A 25,578-nucleotide genomic window follows, 5' to 3' on the forward strand; every position below is an offset into this window, starting at 1 on the left:
TTGTGTATGCAATAGAGTATTTTTTAATTGATCTTCATGAAATTTTGACAGAATGATAACCTTGATGAAATCTAGGCCAGGTTTGAAAATTGGTTAACTGGGGTCAAAAACTAGGTCACTATGTCAAATCAAAGAAAAACCTTGTGTATTTGATAGGGGCTGTATTTTTCAGCTGATCTTCATGAAATTTTGTCAGAATAATTACCTTAATAAAATCTAGGCCAATTCCCAGAATGGGTGATTTGGGGTCAAAAAATAGGTCACTAGGTCAAATCAAAGAAAAACCTTGTGTGTGCAATAGAGGCTGCATTTTACATCTTTATGAAATTTAATCAGTATGTTTGGTTATATGAAATCTAGTTGATGTTTGCATATGGGTCATCTTAGGGTCAAAAACTAGGTCACCCGGTCAAATTAAAGAAAAAACTTGTGTATGCAATAGGCAGCAATAGGGGCTGCATTTTACACTGGATAGTCATAAAATTTAGTCAGAATGGTTGCCTTGATGAAATCTAGGTCAAGTTAGAATATGGGTCATCTGTGGTCAGAAACTAGGTCACTAGGTCAAATCAACGTAGAACATTGTTCATTCAATAGAGACTGTATTTTTAGCTCACCTGTCACAAAGTGACAAGGTGAGCTTTTGTGATCGCGCGGTGTCCGTCGTCCGTTGTCCGTCCGTCCGTGCGTGCGTCCGTCCGTCCGTCCGTAAACTTTTGCTTGTGACCACTCTAGAGGTCACATTTTTCATGGGATCTTTATGAAAGTTGGTCAGAATGTTCATCTTGATGATATCTAGGTCAAGTTCGAAACTGGGTCACGTGCCTTCAAAAACTAGGTCAGTAGGTCTAAAAATAGAAAAACCTTGTGACCTCTCTAGAGGCCATAATTTTCAATGGATCTTCATGAAAATTGGTCAGAATGTTCATCTTGATGATATCTAGGTCAAGTTCGAAACTGGGTCACGTGCGGTCAAAAACTAGGTCAGTAGGTCTACAAATAGAAAAACCTTGTGACCTCTCTAGAGGCCATATATTTCACAAGATCTTCATGAAAGTTGGTCAGAACGTTCACCTTGATGATATCTAGGTCAAGTTCGAAACTGGGTCACGTGCCTTCAAAAACTAGGTCAGTAGGTCAAATAATAGAAAAACGTTGTGACCTCTCTAAAGGCCATATTTTTCATGGGATCTGTATGAAAGTTGGTCTGAATGTTCATCTTGATGATTTCTAGGTCAAGTTCGAAACTGGGTCACATGCCATCAAAAACTAGGTCAGTAGGTCTAAAAATAGAAAAACCTTGTGACCTTTCTAGAAGCCATATATTTCACAAGATCTTCATGAAAATTGGTCAGAACGTTCACCTTGATGATATCTAGGTCAAGTTCGAAACTGGGTCACGTGCCATCAAAAACTAGGTCAGTAGGTCTAAAAATAGAAAAACCTTGTGACCTTTCTAGAGGCCATATATTTCACAAGATCTTCATGAAAATTGGTCAGAACGTTCACCTTGATGATATCTAGGTCAAGTTCGAAACTGGGTCACGTGCCATCAAAAACTAGGTCAGTAGGTCAAATAATAGAAAAACCTTGTGACCTCTCTAAAGGCCATATTTTCCATGGGATCTATGTGAAAGTTGGTCTGAATGGTTATCTTGATGATATCTAGGTCAAGTTCGAAACTGGGTCCACGTGCGGTCAAAAACTAGGTCAGTAGGTCTAAAAATAGAAAAACCTTGTGACCTCTCTAGAGGCCATATTTTCATGAAATCTTCATGAAAATTTGTCATTATGTTCACCTTGATGATATCTAAGTCAAGTTCGAAAGTGGGTCACGTGCCATCAAAACTAGGTCAGTAGGTCAAATAATAGAGAAACCTTGTGACCTAACTAGAGGCCATATTTTCCATGGGATCTGTATGAAAGTTGGTCTGAATGTTCATCTTGATGATATCTAGGTCAAATTTGAAAGTGGGTCACGTGCCGTCAAAAACTAGGTCAGTAGGTCAAATAATAGAAAAACCTTGTGACCTTCCTAAGGCCATATTTTTCAATGGATCTTCATGAAAGTTGGTCTGAATGTTCATCTTGATGATATCTAGGTCAGATTCGAAACAGGGTCATGTGCGGTCAAAAACTAGGTCAGTAGGTCTAAAAATAGAAAAACCTTGTGACCTCTCTAGAGGCGATACTTGTGAATGGATATTCATAAAAATTGGTCAGAATGTTCACCTTGATGATATCTAAGTCAAGTTCGAAAGTGGGTCACGTGCCTTCAAAAAGAAGGTCAGTAGGTCAAATAATGAAAAAAACATTGTGACCTCTCTAAAGGCCATATTTTTCATGGGATCTGTATGAAAGTTGGTCTGAATGTTTATCTTGATGATATCTAGGTCAAGTTTGAAACTGGGTCAACTGCGATCAAAAACTAGGTCAGTAGGTCTTGAAATAGAAAAACCTTGTGACCTCTCTAGAGGCCATACCCTTGAATGGATCTTCATGAAAATTGGTCAGAATGTTCACTTTGATGATATCTAGGTCAAGTTTGAAACTGGGTCACGTGCCTTAAAAATCTAGGTCAGTAGGTCAAATAATAGAAAAACCTTGTGACCTCTCTAGAGACCATATTTTTCAATGGATCTTCATGAAAATTGGTCAGAATTTTTATCTTTATAATATCTAGGTAAAGTTCAAAACTGGGTCACATGAGCTTAAAAACTAGGTCACTATGTCAAATAATAGAAAAAACGATGTCATACTCAAAACCGGATCATGTGGGAAGAGGTGAGCGATTCAGGACCATCATGGTCCTCTTGTTCAATTGACCTTCATGAAATTTGGTCAGAATGATAGCCTTGATGAAATTAAGGTCAAGTTTGAATATGGGTCATCTTGGGTCAGAAACTAGGTCGCTAGGACAAATCAAAGAAAAATGTTCTGGATGCGATAGAGGCTGTATTTTTCAATTGAGGTTGATTGAATTTAGTCAGAATGATTGCCTTGGTTAAATCTAGGTCAGATTCGAATGTCGGTCATCTTGGCTAAAAAACTAGGTCACTAGGTCAAATTGAAGAAAATACTTGTTTACACTTTAAAGACCACATTTTTGGTCCAATCTTAATGAAAATTGGTGAGAATATTTGTTTCCATGAAATCACTAGGTCAAACATGTTTACACTATTATGGTTTGTTTCTCAGGTGAGCAGTCTTGTCACTCTTGTTTTATATCTGATTTCACTGTTTGCATCATGATTACAGTTTAGCTTGACTGGATGGCTATTGTACTTACACTGGTTTTGCTTTCAGGGTTTAAGTTTACTGGCAAGCTTCTCTATTTCACTAGAACTTCTAAAGAGCAGACGTGTTTTTTTTGTTTTTTTTTTCTTTTTTACTCTGTGGACAGTCAGTAAATTTACAAGTTTGGTTAGACTTAAAATAAGTGGTCAATAAAGCTAATTGATTATTGGATTTGTTAGTGACCCTCCATAGAAATATGTTGGGTCAGCATAATAGGGACTTGGCTAGGGCATGGCAACCCCACCTGCAGTTATTATACTGACCCCACATACTTCCACAGTCAGGGCTGCTAACAAACCCAATAATTAACAGTTTAGGGACAGCCTGGTACCAATGGTTTTCCCTTGGACATTTTGATAGTGGGTCATCATGACTCCTTTGGCTTTGGGGGTTTATATTTTCAGTTTTATGGGATTTTTTGTTTTGATTATTATTAACTGTTTCAGTCTTCGTAGTGACTGGGTTGCTCGAAGCCCGGGACAAGTAAATCCTACTTTGGGCAAGTCAAAGTATCCACGGACAAATGTGTGCATTTTTTTCCAAAATTTAAATCCCTTAATTTTCACGATAATTACAAAAAGAATTTCACAAATCCTAAATGAACTAACATCCTAAATACTGGCTTTCGTATATTTAGGTATGAATTGGTGACGTCACAGCATTTCGTGTTTTCCACATTTTTAGCTGGACTGTAGGAAGTATAGAGAGAGCTATCCTACTCGTCCCAGCATATGACATAAGGACCATAACTCTGGCACCAATATTTCATGCTTTATCCCCCCTTTTCACTAAGATTTTCAGGTGAAAGTTTTGATGCACTTTCACTCTGTCTCTGTTATTACTGAATGGATTTGATTCAAACTTAAAATGGTTGTTCAACATCATTACCCACATCACATGGCACAAGGTGCATAACTCTGGCACACATTTTTCATGAATTATAATCCCTTTTTAGCTCACCTGTCACAAAGTGACAAGGTGAGCTTTTGTGATCGCGCAGCGTCTGTCGTCCGTCGTTCCTGCGTCCGTCCGTCCGTAAACTTTTGCTTGTGACCACTCTAGAGGTCACATTTTTCATGGGGTCTTCATGATAATTGGTCAGAACCTTCAACTTGATGATATCTAGGTCAAGTTTGAAACTGGGTCACGTGACGTCAAAAACTAAGTCAGTAGGTCAAATAATAGAAAAACCTTGTGACCTCTCTAGAGGCCATATTTTTCATGGTATCTGTATGAAAATTGGTCTGGATGTTCATCTTGATGATATATAGGTCTAGTTTGAAACTGGGTCACGTGCGGTCAAAATCTAGGTCAGTAGGTCTAAAAATAGAAAAACCTTGTGACCTCTCTAGAGACCATACTTTTGAATGGATCTTCATGAAAATTGGTCAGAATGTTCAACTTGATGATATCTAGGTCAGGTTCGAAACTGGGACACGTGCGGTGAATAACTAGGTCAGTAGGTCAAATAATAAAAAAACCTTGTGACCTCTCTAGAGGCTGTATTTTTCATGGGATCTGTATGAAAGTTGGTCTGAATGTTCATCTTGTTGATATCTAGATCACGTTCGAAACTGGGTCAACTGTGGTCAAAATCTAGGTCAGTAGTTCTAAAAATAGAAAAACCTTGTGACCTCTCTAGAGGCCATTCTTTCAAATGGATCTTCATGAAAATTGGTCAGAATGTTCACCTTGATGATATCTAGGTCAAGTTTGAAATTGGGTCACGTGCGGTCAATAACTAGGTCAGTAGGTCAAATAATAAAAAAAAACCTTGTGACCTCTCTAGAGGCCTTATTTTTCATGGGATCTGTATGAAAGTTGGTCTGAATGTTTATCTTGATGATATCTAGGTCAAGTTTGAAACTGGGTCAACTGCGGTCAAAAACTTGGTCAGTAGGTCTAAAAATAGAAAATCCTTGTAACCTCTCTAGAGGCCATACTTTCAAATGGATCTTCATGAAAGTTGGTCAGAATGTTCACCTTGATGATATCTAGGTCAAATTCGAAACTGGGTCATGTGCAGTCAATAACTAGGTCAGTAGGTCAAATAATAAAAAAACCTTGTGACCTCTCTAGAGGCCATATTTTTCAATGGATCTTCATGAAAATTGTTCAGAATTTTTATCTTGATGATATCTAGGTCAGGTTCAAAACTGGGTCACATGAGCTCAAAAACTAGGTCACTGTGTCAAATAATAAAAAAAAACAACGTCATACTCAGTTCAAAACTGGGTCATGTGGGAACAGGTGAGCGATTCAGGACCATCATGGTCCTCTTGTTTACTTAGAATTTCAGTTTGTTCAGCATCATCACCCTTGGTATTAGTTTTGGTTTATTTTTTTTAATGCAGAGAAAGAACAATCTTTTTTCCATTAATATTTAGTACCATTTAAATTTTTTGCCTCAAAGTAGTGAACAGTGATACCTTTTTCAACCGGGAATGTGACCCAGTTACAACTTTAAAATCAACCCCTCCCCCACAAACCCCAAAAAGAAAAAACCTGTGGAGACATGCCACTTGAACATCCAGAGAACTTCTTATTTTACCAGTTAAGTTCAAATTGCTGCCATGTTCTTTTTTCCAGGTAATCCTGGAGTTGTTGAATACTATGACCATTTCATGAGTCACCTGTTTACTAGCAGTCACGGTACTATTCCTGTATGGGGAGTATCACATGCAGGCCATGTACTTCCGCCTGCTGGAAACCAAGCTTTATATAGTAAGTATGAAGTTATGTTTTCTTTGAATATTGTAGGTCATCTTCCAAGTTTAGGTCATCTGAAATGAAAGTTTAGAGTGAGCTCTTAGTATAGGTGGTTGATCCATCGTCCATTGTCCACAAATTACATAGACGTGTCCTCCTCTGAAACAAATGGTCAGTATCTTGGCAAGCTCATCCCTCATATTTGTTCAAATGCTTCTGCTTTGCCCGATATAGGGACCCCTGGAGGTAAAGATAGAAATACTTCTAAGAACTATTCATGAACTGCATGATGGATCTTCATCAAACTTTGACTTGGCGATATGACCGTTTTGTGTTGATTCGCCTTAAAACCCAACTCACTCACACACTCAAACTTTGTAGCGTTATTTATGTCTCCTTCCAAATTAGTTCAGAATGGAATAATTGACCCTTAGGGGCAACTAGAGCTCTTCCTATGAACAACCTATTAATCTTCAACAAGCATGAACTACATGATCATTATGAGGTCCTCTCAAAGGAGCTTTTTCTTGGAATGGCTTATTTTAGAGGTAACAAGCAACTGCTTCTCATGAACGCAGAGCTCAAGATAAGCTACGTTTTTGTGTAAATACAGCCTGTTTATTTCTAAGTATGCATTGAAAATAATTGTAGAGCACACCAAAATACAGCAGCAAAACATGTTATAATTGGTCAGTGGACGTAATTGCACCAAAAGGAACCAAGCTGCCGGGATAGTAATCAATAATACCATATACATTTACTACAAATATTGCAGATGAGCTTAATAGGAAGTTGGGTTATTTTAGGCCCAAACAACAGTTTAGGGCACTAATAATTCTTCAGTATAATATCTTAAACAAACTTGATTTGAAATTTTCCAGAATTTGTCTAGTGGTGGCACTTGGCAGCTTTTAGGGACCACTTCTTTATACATAACACAGTTACTCATGATTAAGTGTGTCGTGTACATTTATTTAAGGTCAAATAGTCTGTTTCAGGTGAGCTACTTAAAGGTACTATAGCCCTCTTGTTATTTAAAGAGCGTCACTTCGACTCCACTTCATAGAATTTAATGTGATTTGAACTGAAAAGATGAAAGGAAGAAACATGTGTTATTGTTGTTGTAAAAATGTTCTGTGCTTAGTTTTGTGCAAGCAGTATTTTTAAAGCCAGTGAAGGGAATTCCATGTAACTTGGCACAGAAAAGCGTAAGAACTGTAACTTTTTTGAATAAATATAAAATTACCTTCTTGATGGAACGTAAAAAGTTTCGCTAAGTAGTATTCAAAATTACACATGGTTACAGGGAGTAAATATGTATTAGTACTATTACAGTTATAACCTTTTTCAAACAAAGCTTTAAGCGGGGGATATGACACATTAAGTGATAGCTCTAGTTTATTGTTTGCTTAATACAGATATTCATCAAATTTTCAAAAATAAATGTTCATTTTTAGGAAAGTTGAGCTATGAAGTTTGTACCCTGCATGGACAGATCCGACATAAAGTGGCATTCATCAAAGAAAACATTCCAAGCAATGTAAGGTTGTTTCTGATTGGACATTCCATTGGCTGTTATATCATTCTAAAGATACTCGACCAATTAGAGCAGCCAATAGGACGATGTTTTATGTTGTTTCCAACAATAGAAAGAATGGCTGTGTCACCAAATGGCAGAGTGTATACACCAGTTTTAAAGTACTTGCGATGGCTGGCACCGTTTTTTGTTTCAGGCGCCAGTCTTCTTCCTCAAATAACTAAAAAATGGCTTATACGGCGTCATTTTCAAGATGAAAATGTGCCACAGTGTGTACATTCAGCAACAGAAGGTTTGTTAAACCCATTTTGTGTAAGTAATTCTTTGTTTATGGCTCATCAGGAGATGGCGGAAGTGGCAGAGTTGGACAAAACGCTAGTTGCAAGTCATTTGGATTATCTCAGTTTTTATTTCGGACAGTCTGATGACTGGTGTCCACCTCATTATGGGGAAGATTTTAAGAAGCTTTTCCCAACGTGTGATGTACGCGTCTGTGAGAATGGGTATAGTCATGCATATGTGATAGATGCCAGTCTAGATATGGCAAATATTGTCTCAAAATGGTGTCAGGACTTTATGTAATGATTTTACTTTTGTAGGATTATTCAGGGTTGTTGCAATAAATCAAAAACACTTTTTAAAATTGATTTTGTAGAAAATCTGTGATAAAATCTTAGACATTGATGCAGAGCATGCCTGTTGAATGAACGAAACAATTTGCAATTGAGCTGTGCCATGGGAAAACCAACATAGTGGGTTTGCGACCAGCATGGATCCAGACCAGCCTGCGCATCTGCGCAGTCTGGTCAGGATCCATGCTGATCACTAACAGTTTCTTTAATGGCAATAGGCTTTAAAAGCGAACAGCATGGATCCTGACCAGACTGCAGCACATTTCTTATGCTTCCTAAATCACCATTGGCTGTTTTATCTGGATCACCACATACAATCAGCAATATTTCATCATGGGCAAAAGTGTTGCTGATATGTTGTTGTTAACTGCTGTTCTTTTCACTGATTTGTTCTTGTTATTGCTATTAAGCAGTAAGTCCAGGAAGTGACCTTCTTTTATTATGTCCCCCTCCGAAGAAGGAGGGGTATGTTGTCTTGCAGACGTTGGTCGGTATGTAGACCTATCCGTTTTCGGATGATAACTTAAGAACGCTTGGACTTAGGATCATGAAGGTTGATAGGTTGGTAGGTCATAACCAGCAGATGATCCCTATTGATTTGGAGATCAGTATGTCAAATGTCAAGGTCACAATGACCCAGAACAGTTAAACGGTTTCCAGATGATAACTCAAAAACGCTTAGGTTTAGGGTCATGAAAGTTGAAAGGGAGGTTGGTCATGACAAGCAGATTACCCATATATTAATTTTGTGGTCAGTAGGCCAAAGGTCAAGGTTACAGTGATCCAGAACAGTTAAACGGTTTCCGGACAATAACTCAAGAATGCTTGGCCTAGGATCACAAAACTTAAGAAAGGAGATTTATCATGACATGCAGATGACCGCTATTGATTTTGAGGTCAAAGGTCAAGGTCACTGACCAGGAACAGTAGAACTCACTGTTTCTTGTGCAATTACTGAATGCATCAAGGGGGGCATTTCGTGTTCTACGTGCTCTTGTTAACTCAGACTTGTGCATTTTAACCTGAAACACCCAAAAGACTGTCAACAGACATTTCTTGTCCCGTATTCTCATTGTTAACGGATTCATAAGTGGAGCATGATTGGACACCATGCGACTAAACCACCCTGCCTAGGGGCTACCATTGACAAGGGAGGTAAAACCTGGTTGTTTGATAAGAAAATACAGAACTATTCATTAGTCCAGCTAGGTGACTTAGACAGTACTCTTGAAAATTCTCCGATCCTTGTACAAATCATGTAGAAAACGGGGCAGAAGTTGAAAAATTGCTAGAATTCTGACATAAAACTGTTAATGACGTCACTGACCATAATGCAAACCGGCAATATTGCTGACAGTCTTAAATCAGCAACATGTGAAGTAAAAATAGACAGGATTTACTTCAATAAAAAGAGCTGACATGCACAAGTATTGGTAACGACTACCACATTAAATAATGTAAAATATCATTTACTGTAGATAAAATCCACCTCATTAGAAAGCATCGGTCATGTATAACGTACATGTACATATTCTAAGTGACACTGACATTTAATGTAAACACAAATGGTAAAATCACGGGCAACCCATTCCTAGGGCACCTCATTACTTATTTATATGTATATAATGAAAAAGGACATGTGTCCAGGTTTATATCATGTTCTGCAAAAGTAGAAATAACAAAAGATAAACATAATACATGTTTATACATGTATTAAAAGGGACTTGTATCCATATTTTTATTTAAAGTTTTGGCAATTTAGAAGTAACATATCTTTACATTATACTTCATGCTTTGACATCCAGATATAGAAATGACTCATTTATGGTAATAAAAAGATTAAAGTAAATACAAAGCAATTCAGTTAGTTCTTAAGATTTAATACCTGTGGACAGTGGAAGACTTCTATGGTTTTTGAGATCAGTAAGTCGATGTCACAATGACCTTCAGACTGAAAACAATTTCTGCTACATTATATGATTTTCTTTATTGCATATAGGAGATATAAGAATCGAAATGATATGTACGGAAAAATGCTTTTATAAATTTAAATATTCCGCATGCCACATGGAACAGTTCGTCCGAGCTCGATCATTATAAACTAATTCTTTCGGACTCGTAATCTCTTTTTTGATGCAATTTATTCTAGAAATAGTTGTTTTAGTTATAATTGCAGTCCCATCTAATTCAGCATGCTAATTCAAGTGTTGCTCATTTGTTACGTTTGATTTTTATGCAAATCTGTGATTTATCTTCTATTTTCAGGGAAATTTTGTATTATTTGTGCACAAAGCTTTCAATAAATGTTTAAATTATTTTTTTTTCTGGTCTTTTTTTTCCCTATTAGAAGTATCATAAACATACACTCTTCCATCTGCACATTACTCGAAATTATCTCCTTTTCTTGTTGTTAGCTTACCAGAGTCAAAGTTCTGGTGTTTGTCTTGCAGTCTCAATTATATGAAACAACTTTTGAGTCAATTCACTGGTAATTAGTGGTATCTTTCATGGATGTTTCAAATAAGTCCTCGCCACAGTAGAAAAAAAACATTTCCCATTTGCCATTGTATGGATTAATATCCTACTTGGTTGGTAGCATTTTAGCTTGAATCTCACCTAAATTCTACTTTATAATAAAGTCAAAAAGGAAAAGTAGAAAGTCAGTTCATCTCAACTGCTTTATTAGTCTTCACCAAACACTGATCCCAAAGAAGTTTAAAGATACCCAGTGCGCATCTTTCACGAAGTTCTCATGGTGAGCTTTTAGGACCATTGGATGTCCACAATTTCTTTAAAAACCTCATGTCCTAAACTACCAGGCCAGTTTTAACCAAACTTCACTGGAATGATCCTTCAAGTTGGTAGGCCCTCTTTCAGATTCCTTCAAACATGCAGGATTCTTGTTGCCGTGGCAAAAGGAAACAACTGAAAAATCTACTGCTCCGAAAGCAATTGCCAGATTTCGAGAAAGAAATCTACAAACATAGGTTGTAGACCATTATGTGGAACCCAGCTAAAAGTAGAAAATTCTATATACAACTTCTCATGAGCCACTGATGGATTGTCAACAAGTTTTGTCTGTATTATCATTGCATTGACTTAAATGTGTTTAAATAGTTCCACTTGATCCATTTAGAGATCACTTTGGCTAAAATATAATAAAGGAAATATTAAATGACTTCTTTTCTCGTCTTCTGTACCTATTCTTGTATAAACCTTTCTCAAGTTTGTAAAAATGGTTTTGCTTGACCGTTAAGGGTGCAGCTAGAGCGTAAGATTGAACAGTGACCTTTTTAATGGCATCTTCTCGGTAACCATTGGTGGATGTTCACCATACATGGTTTGTAAAAGCCATTTATGGACTGCTCTTCAGTTTATTCATATGGTTATATTTGACCCCTTTTGTTGGCCGTCAGAGCTCAAACCTTTAAACTATTTCTTGGCATGATCCACTTGAAACTTCACCTAATTTGATCTGTAGCATATTTGAATGGACTTCTCTCATAATTGTTCCAATGCTTGTGCATGGACTTGTATATGGTCGCCAGTTCAAAAAATGTAAAAACTTTTAAGTGACCACTTGATTGGTCTTCACCAAACTTGGTATGTAGCATCTTCATAAGACCTGCTCTCAACTTTGTTCATCTGATGAATGATAATGTTAAACATATACACATGTTCTTATGAATCACTTTATAGATCTTCACCAAACTTGTTCTGAATTAAAAATAATAAAATTTACTGACTTGTTCACCCTTAAAGTTGGCATCTTTGTTCAGATGGTTTTTGGCTTATTTTGGGCGTCCAGAGGTAAAAACAGAAAAGAAAGTAAGTCAGCTTCTTACGAACCGGAAAAGGTCTTCCTATAACTTTGTAGTATCCATGAATGGACATCTCCTTTATTTATTTTTTTCCTCTTGATTAAAGGTAGGATCTGCCGGAGCTTTAAATGACTTCTTGTCGTGAACTTGATGAACCAAACTTGATCTGAGGCATCCTTTGCTGAACTTAGTCATGCTGATCAAATATGGTCAGAAGCAATGTCACAATGTTAAAAACCTCCCCAGGTGAGCAGCTTAGGCCCTATCTTGATAAGTATATTTAAATTTTGTATATATTTACATGATAAGCGTGTAAGCGCACCGTAGCACGAGTTTGGCTCAGTCGTAATGTGTCTTTATAAAAATGTTACCCTCAGTAAAATCTAGGACGAATTCGTTACTGGGTCATCCGAGTTAAAAAAAACTAGGTCACTATAGTCAATTAACAGGGAAACCTTCTTAACAGTAGATACTACAATCTCTACCTTATATTCACCTTAAAAGCCAAGAAAAAATTATGCCCGCGTCGGTAATCGAACCCGGGCCGCCGCGGCAAAATTTTGTTTCCGCTGTCGTTACAAAAACCTCCACGGATGAATGTGAATTACACGTCATTAGATATAGATTTTTATTATTATAGCAGTTTACCTCGAGTGAGCGTTACAAACGCTTTTCGATTTTCAATGTAAAAATTAGTAAAAACAACTAAATTTCATGTGTTTCCATAGCATTCATTTCTTGATACCGATTTTTTGAACGATCTAGAGGCCAGTGCCTCTAATACTGGGTTTCCTCAGATCAAAAACTAGTTCACTAGGTCAAATCATAGAAAAAAACTATTTGGTCTTAATAAACAGTTAGAATATTTTTTCTATGAAACCTAGGTCAAGTTTAAAACTGGGTTACCTGAGGCCTTAAACTAGGGAACTGGGTCAAATCATAGAAGAACCTTGTTAATAGTCTTGAAGCTATATTTTTCTACTTTATAATTGATGTATTAATCTAGGTCTCTAGGGCAAATAATAGATTTCAAAGGAATTCAAAAAATGCCAGTACAGTTGCACTAAGAACAGGAACAATATGAGACGAAACAAGAAATATCTTGAAAAATATATTCGGCATTAGAGGAGATTTAATGTGTTGAAAATGTCGGAGTACAGTATAAGGAAAGAAGTATCATAAAGTCATTCCTTCCTTCAATAAAATCACTATAACTGTCAGTCTCCCACGCGTTGTTAAGGGGCTAAAGGAATGACATCCGTCCGTCTGTCTGTCCGATCGCAAATCTGGATCCAGTAATTACTCAACAATTATTCAAGCTAGGTTCATAAAACTTGGTATGTGAAGAGGGCAATATGTAGATTATGCACGTACATAACTTAAGCTTGTAGGTCATAGGTCATTGACACAATTGAAGGTCAAGTAAAAATTGTGTCTGCTCCATAACGTTAAACGGTTTTCGGATGATAACTCAAGATTGCTTAGGCCTAGGATCGTGAAAGTTGATAGGGAGATTGGTTATGACCAGCAGATGACCCCTGATGATTTTGAGGTCAGTAGGTATAAGATCAAAGTCACAAAGACCAGGAACAGTAAAACGGTTTCCGGGCGATAACTTCTGCCATCCACATATTCACTTACGTTAACTAGGTATCTCGATTTTTGTCAGTTAGTCAGTTATGACTGGCAATATCACGTAATCGTCCCCTATCATTACTTAAGAAATAATTTATAGCAAAACAGTGCTTTATCACTATTTATACACAATGGGCGGTTATACGTCGGGCGTAATAATTTCACGAGGGCGCAGCCCGAGTGAAATTATTTCGGACGACGTATAACCGCCCGAGTGTATAAATAGTGATAAAGCACTGTATTGCCATAAATTATTTCGATTCTAGTATGTTCTTTATTGTAAAATATATATCAAATATGATGGAACTGTTTCTTCGCGCAAGCATTGCGCCAATAGTAGGTATTTGTTAAAACACGTCAGGACCGGAAACGGTAAAACGTCTTGCGGCAGAATTCAGTTCGAGCGAAAATTATTGCGAATTATTCTGCACAGCGAATAACTAATTCAGTATGTGTATAAATTAATCAAAACATTTGTGCAATGTGACATGTTGTTTAAAACATGTTATTACGTAAAATAGTTCATGAAATTTGAAAGCGCTATTTCTTGATGCGTACATGGCCTTAAATATCACGTTTCCGTGACGTCAACATAACATCGTCGTGATGATTAAAGCATTGTTAGTCATATAAGAATGAACAATAAAGGGGCATAACAATTATGCAAATTTATCATTCCAAATCCTTTCTATAGGCACACACCATTAGGGTTGGTGGTAGGGGATGAGGTGGATAAACACTCTTTCATTCTGTCACAGGGTGAGAAAAATGTGAAGCCAGACCGAGACTTGAACTCGGGGTCTCGGAATACCGTTCCGAAAATCTACAGACTGAACTACACGACCGCCTACACATTTCTCCTCGTTTCAATGTCCAAGTTCTATACCGTGACTTATTTTCCCGCCGTTTTGAAATTCTTCCTCGAATTTTAGCGGGTACTTTATAAATCAAGCAATTACATGCGTCAGAGACTAACCTGAAACTGAAACTGAAACTGAAACTGCTTTATTTGATTAAACGCCTAATTTTACACATAGTATATTCACCGGCGTTGTACATTAAATTATACCAGATTTATATAGCGCCAAAGGCGCTTTACATAGTTCAAATGCAGCCACACAGGGCGCATAATTCATCCTCTACTAGTACAGACACAGAGCGATCTGACCAGAGGGACAGAGTGAGACAAAGCCTCCACGACAGAGAGATCAAAAATCAGATACAGGCTTATCCGGCTAACTTAGCCTAGCTCGTTTCGAATAGACAGTCTGGTTCTTTAACGTGCCCAGTGTATAGCACTGATACACGCAAGGATTCCCTGGGTTCTTGACCAGTACACCTCTAGTTGGATGGGAAACACTGAAAAGCGTTTCTGAAAATTCCCGAGTAGCTGCCGGGGATCGAACCCCGACCTCAGGATTGGAAGGCCAGTGTGCAAACCACTGAGCTATCCGTCCACCCAGTATAATGCTGTCAAGGTCCCACGTTGGGCGCCAAATGTACCACTCATTCATGCTATCATAGGATGAGAAAAATGTACAGCCAGACCGGGACTCGAACCCGGGGCCTTGGAATACCGTTCCAAATGCTGTACCGACTGAGCTACGTGGTGGCATATACGTTTTCTCCTTTTTTCAATATTCATGTTCTATACCGTGACAATTCCGTATAGGGGACGAAAAGTCTAACCGTTAATCGCCAATTTTGGTAAATATATTAACTGGATATCAAGAAAATTTTCACAATAACCACTTATTTATGTGAATATGTGGACGGCAGAAATGGGCATTAACAGGCAGTTTTGTCCTGTTAACATAATTATCTGGAAAACACGTACCTTTGCCACTTGCCAGATAATAACTGGATACTAGTATGTGACATTTTTAGAGAAAGCTGTCTACATAAATAAGTGGATATGTAGTTGGCAGAAATATACCACTATAGAAAACTAATTTTGTTATGATCTAGCTAATACTTATTCGTCATAAGTACAGTCAGTAGAGCTCAAGGAAGGTCTATCTATTCTATGGAAATATCCATTTTCGCAGGTTCGATTCCCATACATGGCATAACTTTTTCCTTGTTAAACATGTTGGCATATATATAGAACGTGATTTCGTTTTAAGCTGCATTGTTTCATGCTACATGTAAGTGATACCTGTAATAAAAGTATGTTTGACACATTATGTACCAAAAGAGTTTAAAAGTGCTAGGATAAGACCCCTGCTTAAGAAACCAGGTCTTGAACCAAACATTCTCAAAAACTACAGACCTGTATCTAACCTCCCTTTCATTTCAAAAATCTTAGAAAAGGTAGTAGATGCGCGTCTTGAGCGGCACTTGAGTGAAAATGAGCTACATGAGGGACTGCAGTCTGCTTACAGAAAGTTTCATTCAACTGAGTCGGCTTTGATAAAGGTACAGAATGACATCCTCACATCTCTCGATCAGAATTCTGTAACAGTCCTCGTGTACTCGATCTTTCTGCGGCTTTCGACACGATTGATCACCAAACACTGTACACCGGCTCGAACATCATTTTGGAGTCACAGACAAAGCACTTGCATGGATGTCATCATATCTTAGTGACCGCTATCAAAACTGTATGCGTTGATGGTGAGTTGTCGACGCTACGTTGATGAAAAAACAGTGTGCCCCAGGGGTCAGTGCTTGGTCCAAAGAACTATATCATGTACACTAACCCGTGGGTGCCATATGCAGACGTCATGGACTTCTTCATCATTTCTACGCTGATGACTCTCAATTATACCTATCTTTTAAGCCGATAGAGGCTGTGGCCAGAAGTGAAGCTTTGCGCCGCATTGAGAGCTGTCTGACTGAAATTGTCTCGTGGATGAATTCCAACATGCTGAAGCTCAATGCTGACAAAACTGAGGTAATGCTATTGACATCAAAGCGTAACTCAAAGTACATTGATGACGTTTCTGTGAAGGTCGGTGATTCTGTGATAAAATCCACGAAATGTGTTAGGAATCTTGGAGCAGTATTTGACAGCGGTATGGATATGGAACAACAAGTCAACTCGGTGTGCCGGGCTGGATATGCACAACTTCGCAGAATAGGTCACATCAGACGGTATCTTACCAGTGATGCCACAAAACCCTTATAAACTGCCTGGTTACTTCACGGTTAGACTACTGTAATGCCTTGTTAAGTGGTATACCAAACAGCACACTTAACAAGTTGCAACATGTCCAGAACACTGCAGCTCGCGTAATCACTAAGACGCTCCGTCGCAATCATATAACACCGGTTCTGAAGGAGCTTCACTGGTTGCCAGTGAAATACAGGGTGCAGTACAAGGTTCTGACCCACACCTTTAAGGCGTTACACAATCAGTCCCCTGCCTATATTAGGGATATGCTAGAAGTGTATAAACCGGTCAGGACCCTAAGATCGCAAGACACGCTGTCACTGGTTATGCCAAAATCTAATACCATGATGTATGGCAATCGCAGCTTTTCGTGCACTGCTCCAAAGCTTTGGAACTCTCTTCCTGTCAAGATCAGGGAAGCTGACACGCTAGCTGCTTTCAAAAGCCTGCTCAAAACCCACTTCTTTGTACAATATTTTGTTAACTGACCGATACATTTATTTTTTTTATCTTGTTTTTTTTTTTCTAAATTATACTTGTTTTCATTCATGATTTTTGTTAATGTGGAATGCATTATCTTTGTATACGTATTTGTTTGTATTTTTGCAATTTATTCTGTAAAGCACTTTTGAACGTGTACAAGTGCATGAAAAGAGTGCTATATAAATGTGGTATGATAATAATAATAATAATAATTGTTTGAGGTCGTATCTTCAAGGTCAAGGTCACAGAGCCTGTAAGTCCTGATTTCTTGTCTTGGTCATATGTTAGCTCGCCCGCTTTGCCCAATATGGCAATAGATCCTCGGGCACGGCGTATATCATCCTTGACGATTTGATAAAAGGCATTGTGTCTGAAATCATTCGTCCTCCATCTCTGATTCATATGGGGAAGTTAGCAGATACTTGCAAAAAAAAAAATAGGTTAGGTTTACTGTAATAACAGTTACTGGAGATATCGTCACTGCATTCGGCTTTTTATTCTGATTAAGTAACTAAATGGCGATCCCTAAAGTGTACATGTATACACATTCTCACTTAATTAATTGCTAATTAGATATTTCCTTCAAACCCTAACTGATCTTTGGTTGCGCTGAAAATGCTCTAAAGTTAAGCATTTCAATTATTATATTTCTGGAACTTCCGTGTATGTGGGCATGTTTGCTCGTTCAACAATATCAACAGCTTTATATGACGGAAATAGTACAGCTTTGTTCAGTCTCAGATTTTGTCCTTCAGAGAAACCGTTCCAGAGATTCCCGTGTATTTTGATAATATCTCCCTCATTTAAAGAATCGTTCTGATGTTGCTCGATCATTCTCCAACGATGCATGTTTTGTCCTCCAAAGTAATATAGATCATCTAAAGACTTGAACCATTGAGAAGCATCCCCGTGACGTGTCTGCATCAACTCGTAGGCAGCTCGACATACCTACAATCATAATGTGAAATATTTAAGTGAATATATTCAATTATTTTTATAAGCTGTGAAAAATAATTTTATCTCATACAAGCACATTTTTAAACGTTGCCTTCCGGAACTGTCAAGGAAAGTCATTTTATTCTTACTTTAAAATACATTAGATCCTCATCCATAAATTTCAATTTGCATTTAAAAAAGTACTATTGCATAACGCACAAAACTGAGTAATTTGTGATACGTCAGAATGTTCCTAACTAGTAAGAACGGACTTTGATAACTTTTTTAGCCTCACTGTTTCGTAAACCCATATTCGACATACGCATGGTCAGTTTTTATGATATTCAACACAAATTCAATTTTCAGTAACGCAAATCGATATTCTGCGAGAAGGTTACAAAAGTAGTTGAATCTTAAAACTAGTGTGTACCGTTATTAAATATATCTTAACATGAAAATAGTTTGTGATGTTTTTTTATGTACTGAAAACATGCAATGAAAACGAAGTTACAAAGGAAAAAAACACATTAAGGTTGAAAACCACCGTCATTATGTATACAAAGAAATTCGATTTTCAATGTTAGCTCCTGAACGTACCATAATTTATGTCGTTGGGGCAATTTAGTAGACTGTATGTGTCAGTAAACAAGCTTTCAATAAAGCAATGTGACATTGTTAGTGTAATACACCGGTCCGACTTAATAGCTAGGCAGAGACTATATAAACTTAGTGTAAAGGCCACTTAATTTCAACATTTATATTATGGGTCGATAAGTTGATGTTTGCACGACAATTCTCGGGTCAAAAACTTCAAAATTTCTACTTTTCGCTCGACATCTTTGTGCGAGAAGTTGAAGTTGATTTTTAACGGGGTCAACATTTAATGTAACACCGGCATTTCAAAAATCATGAACGGATTTCGAAAGGTCCTTTATCTAGCGATTTGGCTTAAATGCGTATAGCTATAAGAATAATTTGCCAAATTTAAAGATTTCGCTCAGTTTTATTTGAAAATACTATCCCCTGTATTAGAATACGTTCATTTTAAAGATCTGCAATTATTTATCAATCTGTACTAACAGCAATGGTTACACTGACACATTTTGCTGCGAAGCATATTCTAAATTGTTACGAATGATGACAAATTGTAAAAAAACTTTCAAAATTGGGTGAAATGATCCGATTGTAATGTAATTTCAAAAAAGGGTGTTAGGCTATTGTTTTAAAAGACTAAATTATTCAATGTCTTGGATAATATATATTCATTCAAAATTAGTTAAAGGCTTTCACCGGAAACTCTTGACCTTTTAAAATTGTTGAAATATAAAACTGACAAGTTAGCGTAGCTCTGGGCAGGTTAAGACATAACACCAGAAAACTACATCTTAATTTGGTAATCAACAGTCTGGCCGGTGCATATAAAATGTTCATGTACTAGACATTCAGGGGAGGCGAGGCGGCAGAGCCACCAACCGTACGTGGTTCTGTCAACGTAAGTCAAAAATACTATTATGCCTCGTTAGGTTAATTTCCAAATATGTTATGTAGATTTCATGAAAGACAACTTCAGGATATAAATAAGTTCTTAACATTTTATAGTAGCTAAATATCATTTGAAAGATGGACACTGAGACAATAAAATTACTTGTACTAAAAGACTTTCTTTAACTACCTGAAATTAAATGAACATCAGAAACGAACTATTGTGTCTTCAATCTTATATATGTGTGTGAAAGTTCTACCACAGGTTTTACAAGTCTGGTAACACTGGTGCGTGCCATGTGGTTTTTAGAGGTCATTACGCTACAAGATTCATCACTAAACATTACAATATTTTTCATGAAACGTACTAACATAAAAACGTAAAGCTGACAGAAATGAGTATTTTGATTCTAGTGTCTCACTTATAAGATATTAACAGGGGTTTTGTTACTTTCTTTCTACTGGAATGATCGTAATGATTATACTGTGTTTGTTTGTATTTTTTGTGTGTTTTTTTTTACTCTAAATATGTGAATTCCCTAGGGAACTGGTCTACAGTATTAAAGGGATTAAGCTGCTGTTTTCTTCTTATTTTATTGGGGGATGTTCAATCAAAATAAAATTTCGTTCATAAAAGGCGATTCAAACTTTTTTGTTTTTTGTGGTGCATGATGTGTCGAGATGCCCCTTCTGGTATAACTTAAGGCACGCGCAGTCACCTGGGTAGAACCATCTAACTTAATTTCTTCCTCCCTTCCCGGGCACTTCAAGGCACGGACAGTCTCCTGGATATTTCTTCCTCCCTTGGCCCACCCGATTAGCTCATCAGGGAGAGCACAGATTTGCGGATCGAGGGTCGTACGTTCTCCGTGACGATTTGATAAAAGATATTGTGTCTAATAACATTCGTCCTATACCTCTGATTGAAGTGGGAAAGTTGGCAGTTACTTGCGATGAACAGTACTGGTACAGAACCCAGGAACATTGGTTTGGTTAACTGCCCGCCGTTGCATTACTGAAATGCTGTTGAAAATGGCGTTAAACCAAAAAACAACAACAAAAAACAAAACAAAAAAAAAAAAAAAACAAAAAAACAGAACAAAAAATCTTCCTCCCTTGAAAGAATTGTACACCCGCAGCAAAGTTTTGAACCATCAGGTTCTTTCTTCTGCAATATGTTACCTGTGATAGCAATATGTTACCTGTGATTGCAATATGTTACCTGTGATTGCAATATGTTACCTGAGATGAAAATGTGCAGACAAGGTAATCACATAACGACAACATGTGGATGTCTAATATTATTCCACGCAAAGATTCTTCCGAATGTCTCGTTTTAAGTGCCGCTGATATAGATGCATTTTTATCACTTATAAAGATATATTGTGGATATCTGAAATATAGCAAATGAAAGAACACATTTTGATGGAATACAGATTATGTATTACATGTGTTGACATAAATCAAGTAGTTTTAAGTATGTTATGGGTGACTTTATAATATTGCTCCTTCCATATTCAAGCCCGCCCGCTTAGCTCAGTAGGGAGAGCGTTGGTCTACGGATCGCGGGGTCGTGAGTTCGATCCTCGGGCGGGGCGTATGTTCTCCGTGACTAAACGACATTGTGTCTGAAATCATTAGTCCTCCACCTCTGCTTCATGTGGGGATGTTGGTAGTTACTTGTGGAGAACAGGGTTGTACTGGTACAGAATCCAGGAACACTGGTTAGGTTAACTGCCCGCCGTTACATGACTGAAATGCTGTTGAAAAACGGCGTTAAACCCAAAACAAACAAACAAACCTTCAATATTCACACACTTTCGCTTGCAAATAGTACCACCCATTAGGCTGCTGGAAGATTTGTTATCCCCAAGTGTGAGAAGAGTATGATTAGATTGTCAAATACATGTATTCCTGGTGGTCCGCGCTTATTTCAATTTTGATAATTCGCTGACTTTTAATAGTAATAGGATTGTAAACAATAAATTGTAGTTTGCGTAAGACAAACTACTGCTTTAAACGAAATACAGCTCATTAAAGACAACATACTTGTTTTAGTTTTTTATATGTAAGTAAATGCTGATGCATTTATTGGATACAGGTAGGTAAAAAGTTTCGAGTACAACCGAGTGAAATCCTATCGAAACTATTTATTCATTGTTGAGTAGGACTGCAATAGTCTTTAGGAAAATGTCTGACTATGTATATAGGAAGAAATTGGAGTGCTTATATGATAATAACATACAAATCAGCTACTTTCTGAAGAAATACTTTCTATAAATAGATTATTGATTTTTGGTATGATCGTTTATAATGTGAAGTTGGAAACAATACTGTAGAGATATGGACTATAAAGTTAAGTAAAAGTTCTTAAAATGTAGATCTAAAAATACGACAATATAATTTGAGTTGCCATATAGAGATTGAAATACGCAAAAGCTCTTCCTCAATTTTAAAGATCTTGGAACTTCTTTCCCTGTATTGAGTAATTTGAGAAAAAAGAAAATTGAACAAAGTTGCATGCCCATTTGATAATTTAATGAAATGAATTAGGATCCACTTTTTAACTTTAAAATTCGCGTGCGTATCTTAAACCTAAAAACAAATTCTCTAAAATTACGAAATTACGAAAACAGCTGACTTTCATGAAGCTGATTAATATCACCCGGAATTTATAAAAAATTTAATGTACAGTTCACTGTTTCTTTGGACCGGATTTTTAAATTATTTTATCTCTGTTACTATGCTTAATTAATGTATGGAAGACGTACTTTTCGACAGCTTCAGCAAAAACTTTTGGATCATCCGATGCAATATACACTCTGCGTCTAACACCAGGGTCTTTCTTCTCATATACATCGTACCATTCTTTCACATGGGTCATGTATTCTTCAATAAGATGCATTTGTGCTTCTTGGCCTATTTTGTCCGTTCTGCGTATCTGAACTCTGAATTTGGAACCAAAAATACAATATTAGATCTAAATGATGTTTTGATCGCAATATTTTTATCCCTAATCTTCTATTTTATACGCCCTTGATCAAAGAAGTTAGTGGCGAAATATGTTTATATTTATTTGTAATCCAAAATATTTTTTGGTTTAATCTAAATTTCGTAAGCTCTTCAAAACTCAAACTGATCAAAAACTGAAAAACAAAAAACAAAAAAAAAACAAAAAAAAAAAAAACAACAACATACAAATAAACAAACAAACAACAACAAAAAGAAACAAAAACTTTTGCTTTGTAATTTATGAAACGGCTGCATTATAAAAAAATACCGACACGAGACATCGGATCTATTCTAAGAAAGCTCGATCGATATGAGGCATTGTCACTTTTATAACAAAAGTTTTGAAAACAAGATGCATAGGCTCTTGTATAAGAAAAATGACCGATATGAGGCATCGTCATTTTTATAACAAAAGCGTTGCCAACAAGACGCATCGGCTCTTTTATAAAAAAAACAAAAAAAAAAAACGACCGACATGAGGCATCGCCTCTGTTACAATTAGAGCTTAACCAACAAGAAGCATTGGCTCTATTCTACGAAAAGACAGACCGCTTTGCTTACAAGACGTATAGGTTCTTCTTTAAAAAATCTCGACTGAGACATACGCGGCACCGCCTCTAATATAATAACAACTTTGCAAACAAGTCCCATCGGCTCTATTCTACGAAAAGATAGACCGCTTTGCTTACAAGACGTATAGGTTCTTTTTTAAAAAAATCTCGACTGACACGTACGCGGCATCGCCTCTAATATAATAACAACTTTGCAAACAAGTCCCATCGGCTCTATTATACGAAAACCTTGACCGACACGAGGCATCGCCTATGATATAAAAAAACTTTGCCAACCAGACACGTCCGCTCTTTTCTATGAAAAGCTTGACCGACACGAAGCATTGCCTCTATTTGCCAACAGGATGTATCGCTCTATTCTAAGAGAGGCTCGAATGAAACGAGGCATCGTCTAAATTATAACAAGAGCTTTGCCAACAAGGCGCATCGGCTCTACTCTAAGAACAGCTCGACCGACACGACGCAACGCCTCTATTATAACAATAGTATTGCCAACAATACGCTTCGGATTTATTCTAAAAAAAGAAGCTTTGCCTACAATACGTACAGGCCCTATTCTAAGAGAAGCTCTTCCGATACAAAGCATCTGCTCCGTTAAACTAAAATCTCTGTCGACACGAAGCATTTGCATTAATCGAAGAAAAGCTCGGCTGACAAGAAGAATCGATAATGTCTGTCAACAAGAAGCATCGACTTTAAAATAACAAAAGCTCAGCCGATAAGAATCATATGAAATTTTCTGCCGACAAGACACATCGGCCCTATTCTTAGAAAATCTTTGCAGACATAAAGCACTGATTACTGAGAAGCTCTGGCAATACGAATCATGGTGTTTGCTAGAATGAAAGCTCTGTTGACAGGAAGCATCGGCACTGTTACAAGATAAGTTATGTCTACAAGAATTACCTGCTGTTATATTGGAAAAGCTCTGTAGACTCGAAGCATTTGCCCTATTTTAAGAAAATCTCTTCCGCCACTAAGCATTGTCTCTATCATAAATTAATCTCTGCCGAAATGAAGCTTTAAAAAAACCTCTGCTGGCATTAAGCATTAGCTTTACTATTAAAAGAGCTCTTTCCACTCGAAGAATAGGCTCTTTTATAACAAAAGTTCTGTCGACATGAAGCATCGGCTCTACTATAACAACCGCCCTGTCGCAGTGAAGCATTCACGTTTCTATAATAGGAAAAGCTCTGCTGACACGAAACATTAGTTAATACTGTAACAAAATGTCTGACAAATTAACCGTTAGGTCTGTTACAAGATTTAGCTTACCAAAAGGTTCCTTCTAGCGCATAATTATTAAATATTCTTTTTAAGGGATCTTTAATAAAACAATTATGAACTATGTGTTTTACTAGTTTACGTACATTTTTATCTATTTTAATAAGGATACTTAAAAGTTATTTCACACAAACATTTATTTAACTTAAAATGATGTACAAATACATTTAGATGAGCGATTCTACCTGATTATTATCAGCGGACAATAACCATGACTCTATCAAAATTTTGGAAACCATTGTTGACAGCTGTCCTATCGGAAACTGATCAGAATTTGGTCGTAAGTTTGCTTATTTCTAATTAGCAATACTATGAAAAAAACATTTTCTGCAAATGCCGAATGGATACCAAACACTACAGGAGAAAAAAGAGCTTTTATAAGTCGGCACCAACAAACTAATGGTTTTGTAAAAAGTGCGCACGAAAAGTTCACAGCTTGAAAATTACAAAACAATTAATCAAAAGGCATGAAATCACAAACTTCGAAATAATTTATAGCACAGTAAAGTAAAGAATTGCATTATACAGTTCTTGACAAAAACAAGGGAAGTAATTGAAATGTTGTAATCCGGTGACGGTACGCATTTACATTCTTACTTTTTTACAGTATGTTTTGATGGTAATATTTAAAATGTCAAAATAATAAAGCTGGTGTGAAATAAAATCGTAAAAAGAACCTCTGGAGGCAGCAAAGAATGCAACCGAGAAGAATAATAGTAGACGATATTTTTGGGCGGGATTCTATTTTTAGATGATGAATATTCATTTAGTTAATCTCGATTCTACATTATGTCATGTAAGATTTAGGAGTTAGATAGTTTAAACTAAATTATTGTTTTTTGTAGGTCTGTTATTACGTAGTTGTATTTCACTAAGACTGACTTAAAGATGCGTAAAAACACATTGGCACAGAGGCTATTTGTTATAAATATGCATATTTCAAAAGGGCGGCGCCTACTGAATTCGGATGCCTTGTGATCCCCTTTGTATCAATTACCTGCTCAGTCAAGTGTGACATGTTCACCATAAGTGTATGAGAAGGAACAATAACAAATATTCTACC

At 36.9% G+C, this 25,578-nt stretch overlaps 2 protein-coding genes across 5 annotated transcripts in view; one reads left to right on the forward strand and one right to left on the reverse strand.

The window, feature by feature from the left end:
* Positions 1-10,490, forward strand: part of LOC123540212 (lipid droplet-associated hydrolase-like) — a 31,785-nt gene extending 21,295 nt beyond the window's left edge. For both annotated transcript variants that reach the window (XM_045325046.2, XM_045325045.2), the window contains exons 3-4: positions 5,887-6,021; positions 7,464-10,490. In XM_045325046.2, the coding sequence (XP_045180981.2) occupies positions 5,887-6,021; positions 7,464-8,125 (797 nt within the window). In that variant the 3' untranslated portion in view covers positions 8,126-10,490. The remainder of the gene's footprint in view (positions 1-5,886; positions 6,022-7,463) is intronic.
* Positions 10,491-17,710: 7,220 nt separating this feature from the next.
* Positions 17,711-25,578, reverse strand: part of LOC123540557 (alpha-(1,6)-fucosyltransferase-like) — a 68,981-nt gene continuing 61,113 nt past the window's right edge. For 2 of the 3 annotated variants that reach the window (XM_053526400.1, XM_053526399.1), the window contains exons 7-9: positions 22,419-22,595; positions 20,890-21,040; positions 17,711-18,177 (exon numbers count right to left, since the gene is read on the reverse strand). In XM_053526400.1, coding sequence (XP_053382375.1) covers positions 17,872-18,177; positions 20,890-21,040; positions 22,419-22,595 — 634 coding nt within the window. In that variant the 3' untranslated portion in view covers positions 17,711-17,871. Of the gene's footprint in view, positions 18,178-20,729; positions 20,830-20,869; positions 21,041-22,418; positions 22,596-25,578 lie in introns of those variants that run through there. The other variant, XM_053526401.1, reaches the window with a different exon arrangement.

The sequence above is a fragment of the Mercenaria mercenaria genome, chromosome 16, assembly GCF_021730395.1.
Source record: "Mercenaria mercenaria strain notata chromosome 16, MADL_Memer_1, whole genome shotgun sequence".
Lineage (NCBI taxonomy): Eukaryota > Metazoa > Mollusca > Bivalvia > Venerida > Veneridae > Mercenaria > Mercenaria mercenaria.